Source organism: Sminthopsis crassicaudata, chromosome 3 (genome assembly GCF_048593235.1).
Source record: "Sminthopsis crassicaudata isolate SCR6 chromosome 3, ASM4859323v1, whole genome shotgun sequence".
Taxonomy (NCBI): Eukaryota; Metazoa; Chordata; class Mammalia; order Dasyuromorphia; family Dasyuridae; genus Sminthopsis; species Sminthopsis crassicaudata.
In genome coordinates this window covers 647991631-648018507 of record NC_133619.1, presented here as the reverse complement: position 1 = coordinate 648018507, position 26877 = coordinate 647991631, and the positions used below count along the sequence as shown (strand labels likewise).

Sequence of the window (26877 nt, the reverse complement as noted above, 5' to 3'; positions counted from 1 at the left end):
CCACCAACAGTGGATTAGCATCTCACTTTCACCTCATCTCTTCCAACATTCTTCATTATAGGTTTTTTTCATCTGAGACAGTCTGGCAGGTGTGAGGTGGTAATACCCATGATCTCCTGAGAGTGCTATAGAAGTGTTCAGCCCATCTCTCCAGGATCCTGTTGGTATCAGTGTTGCTCCATCAGTAATTCAGGTTCACCCTATTAGGTCTTTGACATTATTAAAATAGTTAACACCAACCTGAATTTTATGTGGCCTCTTACTGAGCCCAGAATTCTGGATGTCTCTCAAGTTTTGTTTCCCTTTAGCTTTTGGTGGGGTGCTGGCTTCTTCAATGATTGAAGCAACTTATTTGCAGGTCCCATAGAGTTCTGAGATTTTGTTTCATACCATCTGAATTTCCCCACCATTTCCATCAGACCAGTTTGGATATTTCCAAGTGTTGTAACCCAGATTTTTGTAACTGGGGTACTCTTCGACAAATCTCTGAAAGCTGCTCAATCTTTTTCAGCTATAACTTTGTTGCAAACTTTGTTGCCTCCAAATTAGAAACAAACTGTTCTCCCATAGAGAATCACTTTAATTTGTTGATATTGAATCTGGCAGTTATCTTGCCCTGTGGCTTCCCTTTCTCTGTTAAAGAACCAGTACTCTACTGTGTCCATCTCCTAGGTCACTTTCACAACTTGTAGGTCTCGTCTTCTTAAAGAGAAAAAGTCTAATAAATGCCAGTTTTTCTACAAGATTGTATCCATGAAGTTTTACTCTTTTGAGGTTAGTAAGGAGAAAGGCATGAGCTATCTAAGTCTTAAGTCATCATTGATTTTGCTTTTAATTATCTGTGTATATCTTTTTTGTGTCTCTATGTTTGATGGTTTGTTTTCTTCAGATGTGAAGCTCAACTTTGAATGGAATGAGATGATTAGAAAGCTGGGAAGTTTTGTGGAAGAATGTGACTTGCAAAGATTCATGAAGGATGGTCCATGTGCCTTGACTTTGAGGGAAATCCATGACTCTAACATAGAAATAGGTATCTCAAAGTCTGACTGTGAATTAGATGAAAGTAGAAACAGATTCAGGCAATCTTCTTTCCTAAATCACTATAACAAAATGAATTCAGGGAGTAACTGTCTTCTGGATAGTGAATATCAGAAATGTTCTCCTGAACAGGCAGAGCTCTTTGATTCCCAGGAGAAGCCTGCTGAAATCCTAATGAATCCAGATAATCAATGGGAAATGGTCTTCAGCAAGAGTTCAGACCTCACTAGACATCAGAATAATGATTATGGGGAAATGTTTTCTGTGGTTAGTGGAAGTAGAAAGGTCTTGAGTCAGACCTCTAAGCTCATTAATCAGCATGTAATTCAGATAAGAAAACAACCTGATGAGTATAATGAATGTCAAGCAATGTCATCCCATCATTCATCTCTTCCTTACCAATGTAGAGTTGACCCCAGAATGAAAAAAACTTTATTTGGTGAGTACGGGAAGGCCTGTGGTTGGAACTCAGACCTTGATAGATCTCAAAAGATTCATCCTGGAGAGTTTTATAAATATAATGAAGATGGAAAGATATTCACACAGCTATTTTTTCTAGCTGTGCCTAAAGGAATCCACAGTGGTGAGAAACCTTTTGAATGTAAGAACTGTGGAAAGACTTTTGCATCTAGTTCCACTCTTAGCAAGCACCAGGGAATTCACACTGGAGAGAAACCTTATAAATGTAATCAATGTGGAAAGGCTTTCAGATTCCATTATGTGCTTGCAGAACATCAGAGAATTCACACAGGAGAGAAACCTTATAAATGTATTCATTGTGGAAAGGCTTTCACCCAGACTGCAGGTCTTGCTTTACACCAGAGAATCCATACTGGTGACAAACATTTTAAATGTAATCAATGTGGAAAGGCTTTCACACGGAGTGCCACTCTTGCTGAACATAAGAGAATCCACACAGGAGAAAAGCCTTATAACTGTATTCAATGTGGAAAGGTTTTCATAACAAGAGCCAGTCTTGCTTTACATCAGAAAATCCACACTGGAGAAAAACCTTATAAATGTAATCAATGTGGAAAGGCTTTTATAAAGAGCGCCACTCTTGCTGTACATCAGAGAATCCACACAGGAGAAAAGCCTTATAAATGTAATCATTGTGGAAAGGCTTTCACATGCAAGGGAGATCTTAGCAGACATCAGAAAATCCACACTGGAGAGAAACCTTTTAAATGTAATCAATGTGGAAAGGCTTTCATAAGAAATTACATGCTTGCAGAACATCAGAGAATCCACACAGGAGAAAAGCCTTACAAATGTATTCATTGTGGAAAGGCTTTTATAACAAGAGCCAATCTTACTTTACACCAGGGAATCCACACTGGAGAAAAACCTTATAAATGTAATCAATGTGGAGAGGCTTTCAGAAGAAATTACATACTTGCAGAACATCAGAGAATCCACACAGGAGAAAAGCCTTATAAATGTGTTCATTGTGGAAAGGCTTTCATAACAAGAGCGAGTCTTGCTTTACATCAGAGAATCCACACTGGAGAAAAACCTTATAAATGTAATCAATGTGGAAAGGCTTTCAGAAGAAATAAGAAGCTTGCAGAACATCAGAGAATCCACACTGGAGAAAAGCCTTATAAATGTAATCAATGTGGAAAGGCTTTCAGATGTAATTACAAGCTTGTAGAACATCAGAGAATCCACACTGGAGAAAGGCCTTATAAATGTAATCAATGTGGAAAGGCTTTCACAAACAGTTCCAATCTTGCTTTACACCAAAGAATCCACAGTGGAGAGAAACCTTTTAAATGTAATCAATGTGGAAAGGCTTTCACATGCAAGGGAGATCTTAGCAAACATCAGAAAATCCACACAGGAGAGAAACCTTTTAAATGTAATCAATGTGGAAAGGCTTTCAGATTCAATTATGTGCTTGCAGAACATCAGAGAATTCACACTGGAGAGAAACCTTATAAATGTAATCAATGTGGAAAGGCTTTCATAGCTAGAGCTGGTCTTGCTTTACATCAGAGACTCCACACAGGAGAAAAACCTTATAAATGTAATCAATGTGGAAAGGCTTTCGCACAGAGTGCCAGTCTTGCTTTACACCAAAGAATCCACAGTGGAGAGAAACCTTTTAAATGTAATCAATGTGCAAAGGCTTTCATAAGTAATTACAGGCTTGTAGAACATCAGAGAATCCACACTGGAGAGAAACGTTATAAATGTAATCAATGTGGAAAAGCTTTCGTAAGTAATTATAGGCTTGCAGAACATCAGCGAATCCACACTGGAGAAAAGCCTTATAAATGTAATCAATGTGGAAAGGCTTTCACATGCAGTGCCAATCTTGCTTTACACCACAGAATCCACACTGGAGAAAAGCCTTATAAATGTAATCATTGTGGAAAGGCTTTCAGACGAAAGTACAAGCTTACAGAACATCAGAGAATCCACACTGGAGAGAAACCTTATAAATGTAATCAATGTGGGAAAGCTTTTACAAGAAAGACGAATCTTACAACACATCAGAGAATCCACACAGGAGAGAAAACCCTATAAATTTAATCAATGTGGAAAGACTTTCATAAACAGAGTCATTCTTTCTTTACATCAGAGAATCCATACAGGAGAAAAGCCTTATAATAATCAATGTAGAAAGGCTTTCTTATGCAAGGGAGATTGTTATGGGCCAGAACTCTACTTGAAACAAAGGATTCTTACAAGGTACTAAGTCAGTGGAATTGATAGAGACAATAGTTATTTGATTTAGCATGGTTCAGTATGATTGATATAATCCTACAAGGAGATGTTATGGGCCAGAACTTGAAACAAGGTATTAAGTGGAATTGAGGAGATAATGGTTAAATCTAGCTTAGCATTGATTTAATCCTACTACAAATAATGGTTTCCTAGTGATATAATGATTGATTTGTACTCAGTGTGGGACATATAAGCTAGAAGCTCTCAGGGCCAGAAAAGACAAGTGTACCAGAAGCTCTTGGAGGCTGAGACAGATTCATTGCATCATCCACCTTTGTGATGGCTAGAGGCTTAAATACAAACCTTTGGATATGAGGAGATTCAGAAGCCAGAGAAAGCAGGCAGGAGCTCAAGTTCTTGAGACCAAAGAGAGAGAGGTCTCTAAGAAAGCTAACTGGGCCCCAGGAAAGGAAATAAGACTCTTTTTTAAAAATTAATTTTATAATTATAACATTTTTTTGACAGTACATATGCATAGGTAATTTTTTACAACATTATCCCTCGTACTCCCTTCTGTTCCGAATTTTTCCCCTCCTTCCCTCCACCCCCTCCCCTAGATGGCAGGCATTCCCATACATACTAAATATGTTATAATATATCCTAGATACAATATATATGTGCAGAACCGAATTTTGTTGTTGCAAAGGAAGAATTGGATTCGGAAGGTAAAAATAATCTGGGGAGAAAAACAAAAAAAAAGCTAACAGTTTACACTCATTTCCCAATGTTCCTTTTCTGGGTGTAGCTGATTCTGTCCATCATTGATCAATTGGAATTGGATTAGCTCTTCTCTGAAGATATCCACTTCCATCAGAATACATCTTCATACAATATCATTGTTGAAGTGTATAATGATCTCCTAGTTCTGGTCGTTTCACTCAGCATCAGTTGATGTAAGTCTCTCCAAGCCTCTCTGTATTCATCCTGAAACAACACTTTGAAAGAGACTATAAAGTATTAGGACTTTAACACCTGGCTGTACTTGTGGTGATTAATGAACTGAAAGGGAGGCTACCTCCCGAGACCTCAAGAAAACCTCAACAGAGAACATTACATTTTAAAGAGAACATTACAAGAGATCTTAGCAAACATCAGAGAATCCACATGGAAGAGACACCTTTTGAATGTAATCAATATGGAAAGACTTTTCCACATAGTGCCCATCTTGTAAGACACAAGAAAACTCACATTGGAAAGAAACCTTTTGAAAGTATTCAGTGTGGAAAGACTTTTGCCCGTAAGTCAAATCTTGTTGAACATCAAAGGACCCACACTAGAGAAAAACACCTTCAATGTAATCAGTGAGGAAAGGATTTCACACAAAAGTTCTTTCCAGCTGCACATCAGAGAATTGACACTGGAGAGAAAGCTTATAAATGAAATTTTTGTGGAAAGGCATTCAGCTAGAAATCCCAAGATTGGTAAACAGAGTTCACACTTAGGAGAAGTATTATGATAATAATAAACATGAAGTAATTTTACAAAGACTTCTCATCTGGCTATATATGAGACAATCCACACTGGAAAGAAAACTTATAAATGTATTCAATGAGGAAAGGCTTCCAGACAAATAGTCCTGCTCAACATCACAGTAGCTACACTGGAGAGAAGTGTTTTGAATGTGTTCAATGTGGAATGATTTCACTCTGAGCTCCAATCTTGATAAATATTAGACACAATAGAAAAGGAAATACTTAGCTCCCTAAGAATATCCTCTAAAACAAAAAATAAATATCTTAACATTCATTTTGAGCAGCAAAAATGGCCAAAACTTTAGAAGTTTTCAAAACCTTAAGAGGATTTTAGGAAGGACCTCATCTCTCTAGGTAGAGATTTGTACCAAATGAAGTCTTAGATATTGTAGGCAGCCTCTGCTAAGTTAGCCAAGAGCAAGCCCTGGGGGCAGCTGGGTTCGCCTGGAATCTCTGCTTCCAAAGCTTTCACCTCTGGCACAGTGAAGGGCAGGGTCAGTTAATTGATGGAGAAGAACAAAGGGCCCTTTCTAGAGAAAATTTCTCAGTTGAAGATCTCATGTCTCAAACACTCAAAGAGACAGGAACAGATAGTTTCTGATGAAGAAATTAAAACTGTTTACAGCCATATGAGAAAATATTCTAACTTACTATTAAGGAAATGCAAATCAAAAAAAACCATTTTGATATCACGTTTGGAACACTAATACATTGTTGCTAAAATTATGAAGTGATCCATTTAATTTGGAGAACAATCTGTAATTGTGATAAAAGAGTTATAAAACTATGTTTACTCTTCCACTACAAAATACACTATAAGGTCTGTTTGCCAAGGTAATTAGGGGAAAAAGAAACAAATTTATATGTTTTTTTTTTTTTTTTTTTTTGAGAGCCAGCTTATACCTTTTTTTTTTTTTTTAATAATTATAACTTTTTATTGACAGTACATATGCATGGGTAATTTTTTACAATGTTATCCCTTGCACTCACTTCTGTTCTAATTTTTCCCTTCCCTCCGTCCACCTCCTCCCCTAGATGGCAGGCAGTTCTATACATGTTAAATATGTTATAGTATATCCTAGATACAATATATGTGTGCACAACTGAACAGTTGTCTTGTTGCACAGGAAGAATTGGATTCAGAAGGTAAAAATAACCTGGGAAGAAAAAACAAAAATGTAAACAATTTACACTCATTTCCCAGTGTTCCTTCTCTGGATGTAGCCAATTCTGTCCATCATTGATCAATTGGAATTGAATTAGATCTTCTTTTTGTCAAACATATCCACTTCCCTTAGAATGCTTCGTCATACAGTATAGTTGCTGAAGTGTATAATGATCTCCTGGTTCTGCTCATTTCACTCAGCATCAGTTCATATAAATCTCTCCAAACCTCTCTATATTCATCCTGCTTGTCATTTCTTAAATTTCTATGTCTTAAAAAATTGATAGCACCTCTCTTTTTGAGTGACAAAGAGCTGGAGACTGGAGATGCCATCAAATCATGAATGGTAAAGAGGAATGGAATACAACCTAAAATTAATGGTTAATAGCTTCAACAGTGGTTGATGGTGTATTGAGAACTTTATGAAACAGTTCAGCCCATCTCTTACATTATCACATCCTTGTCACACATCAATGTAGCTCCATCAGCATTGGGCAGCTTAGTTAGCTCTTTGGTCCATAAATAGTCTTCAGGGCATCATAAAAGAACTTTGGATTGTTAGACTCAATGTAAAAATGAAATTTATCTGTCTATATACTGGGCCAAAAATCTGTAACCCTTGCTTAAACTTTTGGGAGAGTTTAATATGCATGATCTAAATTACTTGTAATCTTGTAAATCTTGTAGAGTTCTCATTATTCATTTAATATCTTTTGAATTTCCCCATTATTTTCATGAAATCAATTTGGATGTTTATCTTTTTCCCAGATGAATAAGCCTGATACTATCCAACAAATCTTTGAAAGCTGTCTATTCCTTATCTGCTCTACAACTTTATGTTGTGTTTTGGCTCAGTTTTCCCTCTAAAATAGCAAAAACTATTCCAGCACAAAGAAGACTCTAATCTATTGGCATTTGGTAGTCATCTTGGCTTTGGGCCCCTGCCTTTGCTCAATGTATATATTTCATTGGGAAAGGATATAAGTCTCTAGTTTGAAATGCACATCTCACATATCGTCTATTACTTTTTTCATTATTATTATTATTATTATTATTTTATTTTTTTGCTGAGGCAATTGAGGGTAAATGACTTAATGAGGGTCACAAAGCTAGGAAATGCCAAGTGTCTGAGGCCATATTTGAACTTATGTCTTCCTGATTTCAGGACTGGAGCTTATCCACTGCACCACCTAGCTACCTCCAATCTGTATCTTCTGAAAAATGACTTGGGGTATTAAGAGCCATTGTTTACACTGAATACACCTATAAAAATTTGTATATTTAGTTTGGTGACAATGCAATGACTCTTATGTAACATTGCTATTTTGTATTTATATGTGTATATGTCTTTTTTGTGTATATATGTTTGTCTTCTTCAGATGTGGAAACTGGATTCACAGTAAATGAGATAATGTTATGGGCCAAAACTCTGCACTTGAAACAAGGATTTTGACAAGGTGCTAACTAAGTGGAATTGATAAGAGAATGGTTTTCTAGTTTAGCATGGTGATTAAGAATTAAATATGACTTGATTTAATCTTACAACAAATAATGGTTCCCTGGTGATATAATGATTGGTTTATACTCAGTATACTGTAAATTATTTAATTATAATAGAGCATATAAGCTGGGACAAATTCAGCTAGGGTCAGACTCTGAAGACTGGAGGCTGGAGCTCAAGCTCTCAGAACCACGGAGAGAGATTCACTCCATCTCCCACCACCATGGTGGCTAGCCTATCCTCCTGCATTTCCTTCACTGAGACCAAGCTAGCCTGGGCCCCAGACAAGGAGACAATAAAGAATTTGGACTTTAACACCTGGCTATTCTCATGGAGATTATAAAATTGAAATGAAGGCTGGTCTAGAGACCTCCAGAAAACCAACCAGAGCACTACAAGATGAATAGAAAGCTGGGAATTTTTGTGGAAGAACATGACCTGCAAAGAGTCACGGATGATGGTGTCTGTGACTGCAATTTGAAGGAATTGTATGATTTTATTCCAAAGTAGATAGATATCCAAAGAGTGATTGGGAATTGTATGAAATTGGAAAGAGATTCTGATGGTCTTCTATCCTAAATCATTGTAAGGAAGTGACCTCAGGAAATAATTATCTTCAGTGTACTGAGTACAAGAAATGCTTCACTGAAGAGGTAGAGCCATTGGTTCCAGGTAATCAATGGGATATAGCTGTGAAGTGCAATGTCAATGGCCATCAGACAAGTGATACTGAAGAAATGCTTTCTACAAGTAATAAAAGTGAGAAAGCTGACAATCAGAACTTTAATATCATTACTCATCAGCATTTTTTAGGGAGTTGTTCTCTTTTCCATTTCACCAATGCTGTTTTTCAAGAAGTTCTTCTCTTTCCATCTGGCCAAATCTATTTTGAGAGGTGTTGTTTTCTTGAGATCATTTCTGTTCCTTTAGCCATTCCTCAAGTGATGGGCATCTATTTATTTTCCTATTCTTTGCCACACAAAAAGGAGTTCTACACATATTTTTCACTTTTGAGTCCTTTTCCCTCATTTATGATTTCTTTGGTATTCCGACCCAGTGTGTTACTGCTGAGTCACAGGATATGCAGAGTTTTATATTCCTTTGGCCTAATGGCAAATTGCTTTCCAGAATGGAAGGATCTGGTCACAACTCCAGCAACAGCATATTAGCATCCCACTTTCCCCTCATCCCTTTCAACATTCTTCATTATCTTTTCCTGTCATCTGAGATGATATGGGAGGTATGAGGTGGTAATACCCATGATCTCCTGAGAGTGCTACAGAAATGTTCAGTCCATCTCTCCAGGATCCTGTTGGTATCACTGATCAATGTGGCTCCATCAGCACTGAGTAGTTCAGGTTCACCCTATTAGGTCTTTGGCCCATAAATGGCTCTCGGGCATTGTTAAACTATCAGCACAAACCCGAATTTTATGTGGCCTCTTACTGAGCCCAGAATTCTGGATGTCTCTCAAGTTTCCCCTTAGCTTTTGGTGGAGTTAAATGCTGGCTTCTTCTATGATTGAAGCAACTTATTTGCAGGTCCTGTAGAGTTCTGAGATTTTGTTTCATACCATCTCAATTTCCCGACCATTTGCATCAGACCAGTTTGGATATTTCCAAGTGTTCTGTCCCAGATGAGTAACTAAGGTACTGTACTACAAATCTCTGATAGCTGCCCAGTCCTTTTGAGCTTAAATGTCCCAAACCCTGTTTCCTCCAAGTTAGAAACAAACTCTTCTCCCATGGACAATCACTTTAATTTGTTGATATTGAGTCTGGCAGTTATCTTGCCCTGTGTCTGTCCCTTCTGTTGAAGGACCAGTACTCTGCTGTGTCCATCTCCTAAGTCCCTTTCACATCCTGTAGAGCTCTTCTCCTTAAAGAGAAAAAAAGTCTGTTAAATGCCAGTTTTTGATATAAGCATATATCCCCGAAGTTTTATTCTATTGATGTTAATAAGGATATGGGCATGAGTTACCTAAGCCTTAAATTATCATTGCTTTTGCTTTTAATTATTTGTGTATCCCTTTTTGTGCCTTTGTGTTTGATGATTTGTTTTCTTCAATTGTGGAGCCCAAGTTTGAATGGAATAAGATGATGAGAAAGCTGGGAATTTTTGTGGAAGAATGTGACTTGCAAAGATTCATGAAGGATGGTTCCTGTGCCTTGACTTTGAGGGAAATCCATGTCTCTAATATCCAAGTAGATAATCCAAAGACTGACTGTGAATGGGCTGAAAGGAGAAAGAAATTCAGTCAATTTTCTTTCCTAAATCAGTATAAGAAAATGAATTCAGGGAATAAGTGGCTTCTGGATAGTGAATATCAGAAACATTTTCCTGAAGAGGCAGAGCTTTTTGATTCCCAGGAGAAGATAACTAATGGGAAATGCCCTTCAGCAAGAATTCAGAACTCACTAGACATCACAAAAATGATAATGGGAAATGTTTTGTGTGGGTAGTCAATGTGGAAAGGCCTTGAGTTAGATCTCTAAGCCCATTATTCAGCAGGCAATTCAGATAAGAAAGCACCCTAATGAGCATAATGAATGTCAAGCAATTTCATCTCATCATTCATCTCTTCTTTATCAATCAAGAGTTGACCCTGGAATGAAAAAAATCATCTTTTGGTGAGTGTGGGAAGGTTTTTAGGTGGAACTCAGACCTTGATAAATCTCAGAAGATTCATCCTGGAGAATTTTATAAATAAAATGAAAGTGGGAAGATCTTCACACAGCAATTTTTTCTATCTGTACCTGACAGATTCCACACTGGCGAGAATCCTTTTGAATATAATCACTGTGGAAAGACTTTTGCATCTCTTAGTATGCATCAGAGAATCCGTACTAGAGAGAAACCTTTTAAATGTAATCAATGTGGAAAGGCTTTCAAATGTAATTACAAGCTTGCAGAACATCAGAGAATCCACACAGGAGAAAATTGTTATAAGTGTAATCAATGTGGAAAGGCTTTCACATGCAAGGAAGATCTTAGCAAACATCAGAGAATCCACACAGGAGAGACACCTTTTGAATGTAATCAAAATGGAAAGGCTTTTACACACAGTACCTGTTTTGTAAGACACCAGAGAACTCACATTGAAAAGAAACTTTTTGAAAGTGTTCAGTGTGGAAAAGCTTTTCCACAGAAGTGAAACTTTGTTGAACATCAAAGAACCTACACTAGAGAGAAACATTTTTAATGTAATCAGAGGAAAGGACTTCACATTAAGATCCTTTCCAGTTGCACATTAAAGAATCCATCCTGGAGAGAAAACTTATATATGAAATTAATGTTGAAAGGCTTTCAGCTATAAATCCAAACATCAGAGATTCCTCACTAAGGAGAAGCATTATGATAATAATAAACATGAAATGATTCCACAAAGAATTCCCATCTGGCTCTATATGTTACAATCCACATGGGAGAGAAACCCTTTAAATGTATTCAATGAGGAAAGGCTTTCAGACAAATAGTAAGTACTGCTCAACATCATAGTACCCACACTGGAGAGAAGTTTTTTGAATGTATTCAATGTGAAATAATTTCATTCTGAGCTCCAATCTTGCTAAATATTAGACAATCCACACTGGAGCCAAACCATAGCTTTGACATACTTCTGAGCCTATTTAAGAGAAGAGGGTCCCCACTTGAGGGAGACCTCATGCACATGACCAATGTGGTAATACCTTCCCGCACCAATCATCTCTTATTTCCCACCTCAGAGTTCATGTAAGGCAAAAATCTGATCATTGTCATGGATAAGCAAAGACACTCAAATGGAATTCAGTGTTTTTCCCCTATGGGAGAGATTACATTGAGCAGCAGATCCCTGGGCACTTAGTAATGGAAGGCTTTCAACCAGAGATCATCTCAACCAGAAAATTTTCTCTCTGAAAATACATTGAAATGTCTTAGAAATAGGTTCATGTGGCTGTGCTTTTCTCTGGAGGAGGATTAGCAGATAACCTTATTCTAGTGGAAGGAAGATGGATAAAGGCTGTGCTTGGAGGAAGAGCTTCTCCTAAAGCTGATACTTGACTGTCCTCTGCAGAAATCCTGCTGGAGATGAAACTTGGGAATCTCATTCACAAGGGAAGGCCTCCTGCAGCATACCTTCATTAGACTTTCAGCATAATGAAATACTCATGAAATAGGCCAAATTTCCATCCTGTTGTGAGGGGAGGGGAATCACCTAAAACAGCCTGCAGGAGAAACTGAGGCAGAGTTCTAAGCCTAAACCCTTTATTAGAGGAGTCTCTAACTATGCAGACCCCAGACCTGGCCCTCCTATCTGAGGTGCTCCTTGTTTTAGGGCTCTGTTACAAGAATACAAGTATCCTAACAATAGAACGGCATTTCATTGGTTACTATAAAATGCATTGGGTAAAATATGGATACCACCAGGGCCATAGGGTTTCAGGATGGCCAGTTCAGGAAATCTATCCACTGACTAGATGGTCATAAGCTGGATGATGTCCCTCCTTGACTTGGGCCAGGGATGATGGGGCTTTCAGTGATCAGGAGATGGATGAGCCATTCCTAGGGTTGGGCAGCTAGAGATTGCACATACCCAAGAACATTTCAGGGAGAACTTAGGGACTTTCCACCGTGCCAGATTGGCCTGTAGGGAAACTGGATGGAGAGAGTTCTTGTAATTTTCACAATAGTAAAGTAATGGAAATAGGCCTCGTGCCTATTATGGCAATAATTTTTATTATAGAAGCATGAAGTCTACCCAAAGCCTCCAACAGAAGGTCCATTCCTATATAATTCATACAACATTGAATTACTCATGCTTGTCCTTACTATTAAATATAACTAAATGAAAAATCAGTAACAATGTTTGTCTACCATAAAATCATAATGGAATGATTAATACTGATTCAGTTTTGAGTGGGGGTCCCCAGTAAGTCAGCTTTTTAACTGCATAAAACTCAGTAGATGTAATGGTTTTTGTCTCAAATCTTAATGTTTGTCAACGCTCCTTAATCATTCTTGATATTCATAGACTATGATTCCTTCAGCCATTCCCCAATTACTTCATGTTCATTTTGTGGTTTCTGGCACAAAATATCCTTGCATAAATGTTTTGCTAATCAGACATAAATTTCTGTAATCTCTTTTTATGCTGTTCGGTGGTGCCATGGATTAAATGTTGTATTTGGAACCACAAGGCCTGAGTTCTAGTTCCTTCTCTGGCCCTTCCTGGCCTGTCATGTAACCTGATCCTGCCTGAGTTTCCCCATCTGTAGAATGGGGATAACAAGTGCATCTGCTTCCCAGGGTGGACATGAAGATTACCTTGGACAATAATTATGAAACACTTTGCAAACATGAAATCACTATGGAAATCCTGGCTGTTTTTATTGTTATCTTACCTTGGGTCCCTGGTCTCACAGTAAAGTCAGTTGGCAAAAACATAAGGACATTTGAGTCAAATTTATATTTCGAAAACAGCCATGAAAAAGAGAGGATTCCTCCAGAGTCAGAGGCCTGAGAGTTAGCTTTCTGGTGAAAAAAAAAAAAAAAAAAAAAAAAAAAAAGGATTAGAACTGCTTTGAGATGCAAAAGAAGGTCTTTTGTCTATGGAAGCAAACTTCTCCAGACCCAGCATCTGCTAAGGAAGAATTTTAAAGTCAGAGGTGTGTGGAGAATGTGGACAGGTAAAAGCTTTTAGTTTTCCAAATTCTTGCAGCTACTCTCTTATCTGTAGAGACTAGAGAGTGAGACAAAAGGAGACCTTTCCTCAATCACATTAATTGGTAAAGAGTTGTGCCCGAGTGTAGAGCTCTAACAATGATCCAACCTGAAGTAGCTTGGATGTCCACTGCAAAATAGGAAAAGAAAAAATCTTTTACCTTGTCCAGAGTTCCGTCCGGTACCCAAATTATGTCCAGTTTCCGAGGACTTTTGTCAGGGAAGCAAAATGATGAGGTAAATACCTAACAATGAGGTTTATACGTCAATAAAATTAGGATTAATTGTGGGCTAGTGGGAGGATTGGAGTACAGGGAGTCCAACTGAGCTCCCCTGCAACTCCTTAGGATTCAGCGCAATGATATAAAGTTAAATGAGGTCTAGTGGCAGCAAGAGTCCCCTGTGTAAATTAATTTACAGGCCTGAAAACCTATATTGATAAAAAGAGCTTTATTACAGGGGTTGGAAACAAGGTTAAAGTCTGGTTAGTAAAAGGTATTAGAGGAAGAAATACACCATAAGTGGCAGGACAGAGAGTCTCTGATGCAAAGCATGTTGCTGGCATCTTTCAACTCTCTGCCAAGGGATGATTTCACCTTGGCTCTTTTATCTGCTTCAAGAAGCCTAGGGCAGTGGGCAAATTCTTGGCGGGCTTTTCAGATAAGGAAGAAACAGTGTTGGGGAGGTCTAGCAGTGGCAAGAGTCCCCTGTAAATGAATTTACATGCCCGAAAACCTAGATTGATAAAAAGAAGTTTATTGTAGGGTTTGGAAATAAGGTTAAAGTCTGGTTAGCAAAATGTATTAGGCAGAGGAAGAAATACACCAGAGGTGGCAGGACAGAGAGTCTGTGATGCAAAGCATGGTTGTTGGCATCTTTCAACTCTCTGCCAAGGGATGATTCTAGCTTGGTTCTTTTATTTGCTTCTAGGAGCTTAAGGCAATACCAAGTTCTTGGCTTGCTTTTCAGATAAGGAAGAAACTGTTTTGGGGAAACATGAGCAGATAGTGGAGGCTGGGTACAAACCCAAACTGGCTCAGATACGGATCTTTCCCCTTGGAATACAAAAGGGTAGTTTTGACCAGATCTTGTAAATCAAGGGTCAGTCCCAAAGGAAGTTGTACATCAGAATAAGGAATCTTAAAGGGGGCTACACCCACATGAAAAGGGAGCTCAAAAGAATAAATTTTCAATATTTCAATTCTCTTCCTGTGATTACTATCTCTTAACAATATTCTTCATGTTTCATCTAAATAAGACAACTTCAGTTTTTCAGGAAATTCCCTAGGATCTGTTTTTCTTTGCTCTCTCCTCAGTGATGACTGGTAATGTTCTCCCTTCTTCTCCCCAGAATGCACAGGACTTGGTGGCTTCTCACAAACTCTTTCTAGAATTTTCTTCACATACCTTTTGGGACACTTCTGGTGAGCAGGAATTTCACATCACCCTCCATCTTTTGCCTTCACAGACTCTCAAACCTTAATGGGAGAACACAGACCTTCTCCTTGATTCCATAGGGAGAACCGTTTCGTAGTAAGGTATTTTCCCAACATGATTGTCATTTCAAATGGACATCCTTTTCGGTCTTTTTTTAGGCTCTTAATGACTGTGCCACTGTAAAGGTCATGTGAGTTTGAGACAAGTCCTTTTTCTGCTTCAGTTTCCTCTACTTAGTTGTTGAGGCTTAGAAATTTAGTACTTTATGACCTGGACCACTAAAGGGTAGCAAGATTATTTCAATACCATGATAATTGTTCCATGGCTTATATTTTCCTCTAAACCAGCTTCCTAAAAGAAAAGGTTGACAATTACCAATTGGGAGTCTCCAAGTGGGTTCAAAAAAACCCTGAGAAATGACAATCTAAACAGACTAAACCGCTGCAGAAAGCAGGTGTCTGAAATTCATTTTCTTGAAGTCTCTTTAATGTGCACACTGTTATTTGAACTGGTCTTAAATCAGGGAACATGAAATGCTCCTCCAGTGCCCCAAGTACTGGCATCAATCCCATAATATTCCAGGGAAGTCTCTAATGTTTTCCTGTCTTTCCTTGTTAGGGCAGGAGGCAATTTAGGCAATTACACAAATGAGGGCAGAAGACATAAAGGTAACTTTTTTTAAAAGATATCACATCATTTCCATAGAGAAAAATACCTGTACCTTCTCCACCCCACCCTCCTCTCCCACATCTGGACTGATGTTAACTAGCTGCTTTTTATCAAGCAGGATGACTTGACCCTCCGGGAGCTCAGGGCTCTTTTCCAGTGGCAGCTGCATGTGGCAAAGGCCCAGGCTCAGGATCTCACAGTTGGCTCTCAGTTGCTATAGGAGGGAAAATGTCCTGGATCCAAATCTTCATGCGAGAATCGGTCAGGTCACAGCCAATCAGAGCCAGGAAGAGTTTGGCTCCTGCAAGGATGTCACCTTCAAACACAGACACTGGATGTTTCCCATCATCCCCAGAGTTGATCACAACCCCAGGGGCATAGCCAGAGGCAGGGAGACAGCCAGGCTGGATGGCAGGGAACGTGGCAGGGAGCTGAAGGTCTCAAACATAATCTGTCATCCTTTCTTTCTCATGGTGTCAGGGGACTTCTGTGAGCATCACAGGGGGCTCTTTGGTGGTCTCATGGAATGCATTATACAGAGCATGGCCCCAGATCTCTATGCTCCTCCAGGTGGTGACTACTCCATGTTCAGTGGGGTATTTCAGGGACAGAACTCCTCCCTGGCTCTCAGCCTGATTCCCCCACTGAGCCTTCTTCCCAGTCCACTCCCACCATCACACCTGATGTCTGGAGTATCCACAATGGAAGCAAAGACATGCCAAAGGGTACTGCCTCCTGCATATACTCTGTCAGTAGAATAGAGTTTTCTTTGTGCTGCCATTAAATATTTGTTACTGAGCTTCGCCTTGGGCCCCTGCCTTTGCTGAAAGCCTTTCCTCATTGAATTTCTTATAAGGTTTCTCTACAGTGTGGACTGCCTCATATACAGCCACTCTCCGGGAAATCATCTCATGTTTATTATTATCATAATCCTTCTCCTTCCTGAGGATTCTCTGATGTTTACCAATCTTGGATTTGTAGCTCAGTGCCTTTCCACATTAATTTCATTTATAACTTTTCTCTCCTGGGAGGATTCTCTCATGTTGCCGGAAAGGACCTTAATTTGAAATCCTTTCCTCGCTGACTACATTCAAGATGTTTCTCTCCAGTGTGGGTTCTTTGATGTTCAACAAGATTTCACTTCTGTGCAAAAGCCTTTCCACACTGAATACTTTCAAATGGTTTCTTTCCAATGTGAGTTCTCAGGAGTCTAGCCAGACAGGAACCATGTGTAAAAGCTTTTCGACGTTGATTACATTCAAAAGGTGTATCTTCCATGTGGACTTTCTGATGTCTGGTAAGATTTCTATTGTATGTGAAACACTTTCCACATGGATTACATTTATAAGGTTTCTCTCCTGTGTGCATTTTCTGTTGTCCAGCAAGACTGGCAATCTGTGTGAAAGCCTTTCCACACTGATTAAACTTATGAAGTTTTCTCTCCTGTGTGGATTCTCTGATGTATTCTAAGATGTCCCTTTTGTGTAAAAGTTTTCCCACATTGATTACATTCATAAGATTTCTCTCCAGTGTGGATTCTCTGATGGGAAGCAAGCCCTGAATTGAGGGTAAAAGCCTTTCCACATTGATTACATTGATAAGGTTTTTCCCCAGTGTGAATTCTCTGATGTCCAGCAAGACTGGTACTCCGTTTGAAAGCCTTTCCACATTGATTACATTGATAAGGTTTCTCTCCAGTGTGCATTCTCTGATGGAAAGCACGCCCTGAATTATGGGTGAAAACCTTTCCACACTGATTACATTTATATAGTTTTTCCCCAGTGTGGATTCTCTGATGTCTAGCAAGACTGGTACTGTGTGTGAAAACCTTTCCACATTGATTACATTGATAAGGTTTTTCCCCAGTGTGGATTCTCTGATGTCTAGCAAGACTGGAACTGTCTGTGAAAACCTTTCCACATTGATTACATTGATAAGGTTTCTCTCCAGTGTGGATTCTCCGATGTCTAGCAAGAGTGGAGTGATCTATGAAAGCCTTTCCACATTGATTACATTTATAAGGTTTCTCTCCAGTGTGGATTCTCCGATGTAAAGCAAGACTGGCACTCTGTATGAAAGCCTTTCCACATTGATTACATTGATAAGGTTTTTCCCCAGTGTGGATTCTCTGATGTCCAGCAAGAGTGGCACTCTGTGTGAAAGCCATTCCACATTGATTACATTTATATAGTTTTTCCCCAGTGTGGATTCTCTGATGTCTAGCAAGACTGGCACTCTGTGTGAAAGTCTTTCCACATTGATTACATTTATATAGTTTTTCCCCAGTGTGGATTCTTTGATGCTTACTAAGAGTGGAACTAGATGCAAAAGGCTTTCCACACTGGTTACATTTAAAAGTATTCTCACCAGTGTGGATTCCCTTAGGTGTAGGGAAGGTCTTCGCACCTTCATTATATTTATAAAACTCTCCAGGATGAATCTTCTGACATCTATCAAGGTCTGAGTTCCAACTATGAGCTTTCCCCCACTCACCAGGTAAAGGTTTTTTCATTCCAGGATTAACTGAACATTGGTAAGGAAGAGATGAATGATGGGATGACATTGCTTGATATTCATCATACTCATCAGGTTGCTTTCTTATATGAATTGCCTGCTGAGTTATGAGCTTAGAGGTCTGACTCAAGGCCTTTCCATCTTGACTACCCACACAAAGCATTTCCCCATGGTCATTTTTCTGATGTCTGGTAAGGTCTAAACTCTTGCTGAAGGCCATTTTCCCTTGAGTACCTGGATTCATTAGAATTTCAGTAGGTTTCTTCTGAGAATGAAAACGGTCTGCCTTTTCAGGAAAACATTTCTGATATTCACTATCCACAAGCCAGTCCTGCCCTGAATTCATTTTCTTATAGTGATTTAGCGAAGAAAATTGCCTGAAATTCTTTCTACTTTCATCCAATTCACAGTCAAACTTCAGATTATCTACTTCAATGTTAAAGGCATGGATTTCCTTCAGAGTCAAGGCACAGGGACCATCCTTCATGAATCCTTGCAGGTCACATTCTTCCACAATAAGTCCCAGGTGTCTATTCATCTCATTCCATTCAAAGTTGGGCTCCACATCTGAAAAAAACAAACCATCAAACAGAAAAGCAAAAAAAAAAAAAAAAAAAAAAGGGATACACAAAGTATTAAAAGTAAAAGCAATGAGGACTTAAAGACTTAGGTAGCTCATGCCCTTCTGCTTACTAACCTCAAAAGAGTAAAATTTCATCGATATCTTCTTGTAGCAAAAACTGGCATTTAATAGACTGGCTCTCTGTGAGGAGAAGAGACCTACAGGATGTGAAAGTGACCCAGGAGATGGACACAGAAGAGTCCTGGGCCTTGAAAAGAAAGGGCAGCAATAGGCCAAGATAACAGCCAGATTCAATATCAACAGATCAAACTGATTCTCCAGGGGACAATAGTTTGTTTCTCACTTAGAAGCAGCAAGATTTGCAACATTTCAGCTGAAAAGGACTGATCACCTTTCAGAGATTTGTTGTTACTCCTCTGGGACGGAACACTTGGAAATATACAAACTGGTCTGTTGCAAATGGTGGCAAATTCAGACGGCATGGTTTGTGTGGACTGCATTTAGAATGGCTGAAATCTATTTATGGGCCAAAGGCCTAATCAGGGGAAGCTGAACTACTCAGAGCTGATGGAGCCACATTGATCAGTGACACCAACAGCATCCTGGAGAGATGGTCTGAACACCTGGGTAGCACTCTCAGGAGACCTCACACCTATCATATCACCTAGGAAGTCAGGAAAGGATAATGAGGAATGTGGGAAGGGAGGAGGGGAAAGCTAATTCACTGTTGGTGGAATTGTGACCAGATCCAATCATTTTGGAAAGCAATTTGGGATTAGGTCCAAAGGGATAAAAAAAACTCTGCATATCCTGTGATTCAGCAGTAACCCCACTGGGTCTGCATACCAACGATATCAAAAGCAAGGGAAAAAAGACCCATAAGTGCAAAAATAACTGAAGCCTCTTTTTGTAGGAAAATGAATAGATGCTCATCTATACAGAAATGACCAAAGAAACTGAAATTGTCTAAAGGAAAAAACTCTTGTCAAAACAGATTTGGCAAAATGGAAAAAGAAAACAGCTCCCTGAAAAACAGGATTAGTGAAATGGAAGAGAGAACTACCCCCTAAGAAGTGGAACTGGTGAAATGGAATAAAAAAATTCAGTGAACACAAGTCATTGAAAAATTCAATTGGCCAAAAGGAGATAAAAAAGGTAACTAAAGAAATTCACAAAAAAGTAGATTTCAACAAATGGAAGGGCATTACTCAATGAGACATCAAGAATTAATCAAACACAAATCTAAAGTCCCTAAGAATTCATTATTTGACAAAATTTGCTGGGAAAATTAGAAATTAGAATGGCAGAAAGTAGGCATTGCCACAGACTTAACACCATACACCAAGATAAGGTCAAAATGGGTTCATGATCAAGGCATAAAGAATGAGATTATAAATAAATTAGAAGAACATAGGATTGTTTACCTCTCAGATCTGTGGAGGAGAAAGGAATTTGTGACCATAGAAGAACTAGAGGCCATTATTGATCACAAAATAGAAAATTTTGATTCTATTAAGTTAAAAAGCTTTTGCACAAATAAAACAAATGCGGACAGGATTAGAAGGAAAGCAATAAACTGGGAAAACATTTTTACACCAAAAGATTCTGATAAAGGCCTCATCTCCAAAATACATAGAGAATTGACTCTAATTTATAAGAAATCAAGCCATTCTCCACTTGATAAATGGTCAAAGAATATGAAAGACAATTCTCAGATGAACAAATTAAAATCATTTCTAGTCATATGGAAAGATGGTCCAAGTCATTATCAATCAGAGAAATGCAAATTAAGACAACTGAGGTACCACAACACACCTCTCAGATTGCCTAAGATGACAGAAAAAGATAATGATGAATGTTGTTGGAGGAGATGTGGGAAAACTAGCACATTGATGCATTGTTGGGGGAGTTGTGAATGGATTCAACCATTCTGTAGAGCAATTTGGAAATCCAAAAAGTTATCAAACCGAGCATACCCTGTGATCCAGCAGTGCTACTACTGGGCTTATATCTGAAAGAGATTAAAGAAGGGAAAGGGACCTGTATGTGCCAAAATGTTTGTGGCAGCTCTTTTTGTAGTGGCCAGAAACTGGAAATTGAAGGGATGCCCATCCATTGGAGAGTGGTTGGGTAAATTATGGTATATGAATGTTATGGAATATTATTGTTCTGTAAGAAATGACCAGCAGGATGAATACAGAGAGGCTTGGAGAGACCTACATGAACTGATGCTGAGGGAACTGAGCAGAACCAGGAAATCATTATACACTTCAACAATGATGATCAATTCAGATGGATGTGGCTCTCATCAACAATGAGAGTATCCAAATTAATTCCAATGTATCTGTAATGAACACAACCAGGTACATGGTATTCCTGGCAAATAACCCTAATCATCTATGGCTCCAGCTGTTGAACTGGAAGGAAATGATTCATTTTAAAAAGGCTACAAGGACTTGTAAGAACAATGTGGATGAAGAGTTGGAGCACCCAGAGGACCTAGCATCTAAGGCTGAGATGCCTCAGAATATGCATCCATTCTCTCCTGCTTATGCTATATTTGGCCTGACAACTAAAACCAAGAAAAGACAGGAAATGGTCCTTACCCAGGGACAGCAGATTCTGGACATTCTCCAGTGTGACCTCCTTGTACAACTCCTTCTGAGAAGGGTCCAGGATCTCCCACTCCTCCTCAGTGAAGTCCATCATCACATCCTTGAAGGTCACCAACTCCTAAACCATCAAAAGGCACAAGATTTTGAGCTGAGACTCCAGAGTCTATCTGATCCAACTTTCATCAACCCAGAGGAGGAAACTGAACCAGAGTTGGGATTTGTCTACCAAAATTCACATGACCTTTATATCTGTCACAGTCAACACTTAGCAACCAGGCATTCAGAGCCCAATGGGATACTGAGAAATGTCTTTTCTGTTTGAAGTAATGCTGAAAGATTTCTTACTGTACAATGCTCGTCTTGATGAAAGGAGGGAAAATGATCGTGAAGTATCAGCGAAGTAAGAGAATATGTGTAAGAGAAAGAGAAAAGAGGAGAAATTCCTTCCCATTAAAAGTGTCATAAGTGACATATTAAGGAAATTCCCTGAAGAGTTTGGAAAAAGTTGACAAGGACTTTGCATTCTTCCCCCCCCCCCATTATTTATTTATTTATTTTGTTTGTTTGTTTACTAGATATTTGCAGGGGTAATTTTACACCACTGACAATTGCCAAGCCTTTTCTTCCAATTTTTCACCTCCTTCCCTCCTCCCCCCTCCCCCAGATGGCAGGCTAACCAATATATGTTACATATAAAGTATAAATGAAATACAATATACATATACATAGGACTTTGTATTCTTAGGTGAATAGAAACTGAATATTCATTAATGAGGAAAGAAGAAAGAAAAAAGAGATTTGGTAAATTTCCTAAAAGCATGAAATATTCCTAACTGGATAAAATCTAAAGTATCCTAGAGATATATTACTCCCAATATGTCCATGACAGCGTAGTATGAGACTGCTTCCAGCCATGTCAAGCATTCTCTATTCTAACACTGATGGGCTGACATGACACTGGGCAGGATGGATCATGGACAAAAACATCTGCTCTCTTTGTTTTACAATTGCCTTGACTTGTTAATGGAATGGCTTCATTCACTTCAAAATTGAATTATTGAAAAAATGGAGAAAGGAGAGTTTCCTTTCTTAAAATGTAATATTTTACCAGCTGGGGTTGGAGAATGAGCAAATGATTTCAACATCATGCAAGAACACTAGAATATTGGGGATCAGAAATCAAGAGAATGAGTAAAAAGACAGATGGATCACTATCATACAAGAGAGTGCCCACATCTGCAAACACTTTGACGTGCTAGAAGGAATCACCTATTTACTAACCTGCTGCATATAGGAACTGTGCTTGGGAAATGCATTTAGCTGGTGATGTTTTTCCATTTCATTTGTTTTAAGTTCCAGCAGAATGATAGGATTGCCTTTTTCAGAAGTTTTTTGTTAGGAGAAATTCTCTTCTTGCATAGAAAAATCTCTCACTTTTTTTTTTTTTTTTTGGCCATTTTGATTTTCTTGAAAACATTTGACTCATCTACTTCTCATGTATAATTTCACTTTTAGCTTCCTTTCTGTCTAGTTTTAAATTTGTGAACAACTGAATAAAGCCTCAGTTGAGTTGAGATCTAATTAACTCAGCTGAGTAACTTTCATGCCAGGTGGAATTGGAGAATTTTCCTACATTTTCCTAATTTTCATTACATTTTTTAGACACTGAGTTAAGGCTCTGAAGTCTGTGCCAAGGCAGCACCCTGCTAAAAGCCAAAGGACTTCCTACAACACAAGGATTTGATAGTTGCCTTATTCATTTCCTGACAGAAAGCTGTTACTATTACTATTCATTTTAAAGTAAAATCCACTTAATTGCTTGTACAAATGAGTAAACCTTGTTTAATCTTATGAAAATGTAATTCTTCATTTCTCAAAATCTAGATTTCAAGAGGATTTGCTTTCCTAAGGATATCACTGGATCAGGTTCAAGGAACTAGCAGAAAAGGATCATTAGAATCATAATCCTATAAATTCCATAAACTTACTGGTAATCAAATCAAATTCATTCAGTTGAAAGCAGCCCTGGATATTGTAAGAAAATCATTTAACCACTTAGCAAGATGGCACTGTAGACTGACTGCACAGAGTCTTTCTGATCCAAAACATGTTGCCTTAATGGCCAATTTTTAGAGGATTTTCCATTAAGGGATGATCATGGAAAGTGAAACATGACAGCATCCCTAGAGGACACACGGGACTAATCAGTTTAAGACAAACTCCGTTCCATAAAACTAGATTAAAAGAGGGGGATGACATGTCTTCCAGAATCTCAATTTCCCCAAGAGCCATCTCTTCTAGTAGAAAAGAGACTACTGTCAAACTTTAATCTCTGCCATGAGTATGAGTGGAGAAGAGGAGCCTGGGGGCTCAGGACTGAGGCAAAACTGGTCTCTTGGACCCTCTCAGGAAGATCTCTGCACACAGAAGTCACAAGAGCCTCTTCTGTTTCCTCACGTCCCACTTTTCTGGGCACACTTTGCCTGGGACTTCTCTTCCTGGCAGAAGCTCTGAGGGGAAGAAGCGCCCCCTTTTTGCTTCAGAGAATTTTCTCCTAAAAATGCAGGGCTGTGCTTGCCCTCCCCAAGTACATCTGAGCCAAGAAATCAGAGAGGTCAGGGGGCCGACCTCTGTTCTTCCTGACTCCCCCTCATAAAACCAGAAATGGTCTTGGGGGGCCCCTCCATGCCATGACTCCTGCTTCCCTGAGCTCTCGGCCCCCCACAGGCCCTGCCCTCCTGACTGGGAGACTTCTCAATGGCACCAAAGCTCACCACCCACCCTGGTGCTGTTTTTGGTCCTTTTGATGTCTCCCCCTCCCAATCTCTTCCCTCCTTGAATTCTGGGAAACACAATCACACCATTTGCACTCATATCCCAACCTATGTCTAGGAAATGGGCTTTTTTTTTTTTTCCCCACTGAGGTAATGGGAGTTAAGTGATTTGTCCAGGGTCACACAGCTAGGAAGTATTAAGTGTCAAGGGCTAAATTTGAACTCAGGTCCTCCTGACCTCAGGGTGGCTGCTCTATTCACTGCGCCCCCTAGCAATACCTTGAAATGGGCTTTTTGAATGTGAATTTTTAAGCAAGCTTAAATAAGTCCATTTCATTCTTCTAAATATCAATACAGACAAAGTCTCCTTCACCATGTTCCTTCTGCCAGTCCCTTTAAGAATACTCGTGGACTCACTTCCCAGGGGATTATTCTCCTTCATATATTGAGTCACCCCGAGACTACTCAAGCAGCTATGACTGTCCTTGGACTGATGTGGGGAACTATGGGAGCAGACCTAATTCTAAATGCTCAAACCCATTTTTTCCTTTTCTAAGTAATGTCCCTTTTCCTTTCTCTGTGTCCTAACCAGATCTCCCCCAGAACTGCTTTATGAGTCTTCCTACAAGACAACCCCTAAGGGAGGCAAAGGAGAAGTCTTGAGGCTCAGGAGGAGAGTCTGTGTAGCAAAGAACCCTAACAATTCTCACAGAGATGAGGTCAAAGCAAATCCTATTTCCAGGACTCCCAACACATGGCAGATGCCACAGAACCAGAGCCCAAAGTTGGGCCAGTCTTCTCCCTCCTCCTCCTGGACCCAGGGACCCTGAGCTCTGGCTGAGCCTCGCCCAGGCCCCTCCATCCCCTAACTCTGGCATCCAGGGCCTTCTCTCCTCCTGGGAATGTCCTCCCTCCTCCCCTGGGCCTCCCCGCCTCCTTCCCATCTCACCTTCTGAAAAAAGAGCCTTTCCAGGTCCCCAAAGTGGTGGAGCCTTCTCTCTGGGAAGTCTACATTGTACAGGGTTTGTGTGGACACCCTTGAGGAGTTGTTGTCCCCAAACTGGACTGGGGGGGGGGGGCGGGGACCCTTAGTTTGTAACCTCCCTTTGCACCCCCACAGGGGTGGGCACAGTGCTTGGCACGTGGGAGGCATTCTCAGTGCTCATTGATGGGACCTGAGAGCTGAAAAAGGAGAAGGACTCAGAGCCCTGGGAGCAGCCTGAGGGGGCAGGAAATGTGCCAGGGGGATGATTCCTGCCCTGCCAGGGACTCCTCCCTCTGACAGGAGGAAGTTTCCTGGGCTCCCTTGGGCTCCCTCTGCTCAGCTCCGGGGAGGGACTGCACTCACCTGGGACGAGGAGCTCCGGCTGCCGGGGGCCATGTCTCTGGGTCTAGGCTTGGGTTCTCTGCCAGTTGGGCTGGGGAGGGAGAAGGACCTCAGAGAGGGAGGAGTACTGGGTCAGAGGTTCCCTTCCCTGGCTGGAAGCTGCTCTGCCCAGAGAGAGACAGTTTTCAGGGCAGGGACAACCAGTGGCCCTTCCCCACCCTCAGAGGAGAGACTCCACCCCAGGAGGGAGCAGGGAGGGTCAGGCCTGGAAGTGAGCTGGGTCTGAGCAGGAAGCAGTCCTGCCTCCCTCCCTAAGCCCTTCCTGTGATCTCATGCCCTCCCCCCAAGGCTCTGGGATCCAAGGTGGGATAAGACCAGAAGCAGCCTCCAGGACGCTTGTCCGGGAGATCTCCCACCTCCTGCTAGTGGGGAGGTTGAGGAGGTGGATCCCCAAAAGTCCCAGACCAGTTTCACCGAGTCTCAAAAGCATCTGAGGCTTGAACCCGTCTCCTAGTCAAGGGCCGAAGGTTTCATGGAAAGAAATTTAAGACTATTACTGAGGGTGTTGTGCCTCAGTGTCCCTAATTGTTCGGCCTCAGTCCCCTTAGTTGTGGCCTCCCTTCCCCCATCCACTTCTTTAAGACTGAGGGCCAGTTGCTCTACAGTCAACAGGAGACTCAAGATGAGGGGAGTTCAGACTTCCTGGCTCCTCGCTCCTAGTGTCATCGAGAATTCATGGTCCTTCCCATCCTGCCCTTCTTCTTCTGTGTCCCAACTTACCCGAATGCCCAGGGTCTCCCCCAACTCTGCCAGAGCTCGCCTGACAGTGTGCTCCCCTCTCTCCCACTCGGCCCCTGCCTCAGTCTCCCCCGGTGGCTGAGCCCTGGCTGTGTTTATGTCCTGGAGAAGGCCCATCGTTTGCGGGACGCTTTGGGGCCCGGGGCAGCATGCCCCTCTCACAAATCCAAAGGAAATCTTAAAAGCTCTCTAGGCTCCATCTTGCCTCAGTGTCCCCGGCATTTCAAGGGGCCTGAATTCTGGGAGGATCAAAGAAGCAGCAGCCCCAGGGAGATCAGCTGGTCCAGCTTCCCCTCCCAGAGCCGGCCCCGCTAAAGCTCCCGGGGAGGCCGGGGGAGGGATCTCCAGGGGAGCCAGGGCGGGTCCTGGAAACGGTCCGGGAGCAGCGCCGCGGGCAGCAAAGGATCTCCTCGGACCCGGCTGGACGAAGCAGGTCTCTAAGGGGGGGCAGGCCGGAGAGAGGCGGCGGACTCCGAGGCTGGGAGATTGGGGCTGAGGCCTTCCTGCCCCCCGAGCTCAGGGGACCCCACGGGACACATGGGGGAGGTGGG

General features: G+C 40.6%; 2 protein-coding genes across 2 annotated transcripts in view; one reads left to right on the top strand and one right to left on the bottom strand.

Annotated features, from left to right (window-relative positions):
* LOC141565054 (uncharacterized) overlaps positions 1-14099 on the top strand; it is an 18809-nt gene extending 4710 nt beyond the window's left edge. The window contains 3 exon segments of the mRNA XM_074308077.1: positions 890-3558; positions 3560-3662; positions 4883-14099. Of these exon segments, the coding sequence (XP_074164178.1) occupies positions 890-3558; positions 3560-3662; positions 4883-5076 (2966 nt within the window). The 3' untranslated portion in view covers positions 5077-14099.
* LOC141565045 (zinc finger protein 484-like) lies at positions 14077-26877 on the bottom strand. Its single transcript, XM_074308056.1, has 4 exons — positions 26309-26877; positions 25550-25687; positions 21419-21545; positions 14077-18796 (listed from the first exon to the last, which is right to left on the bottom strand). The coding sequence occupies exons 2-4, from the start codon at positions 25580-25582 to the stop codon at positions 17142-17144; spliced, it is 1815 nt and encodes a 604-aa protein (XP_074164157.1). The 5' UTR covers positions 25583-25687; positions 26309-26877; the 3' UTR covers positions 14077-17141.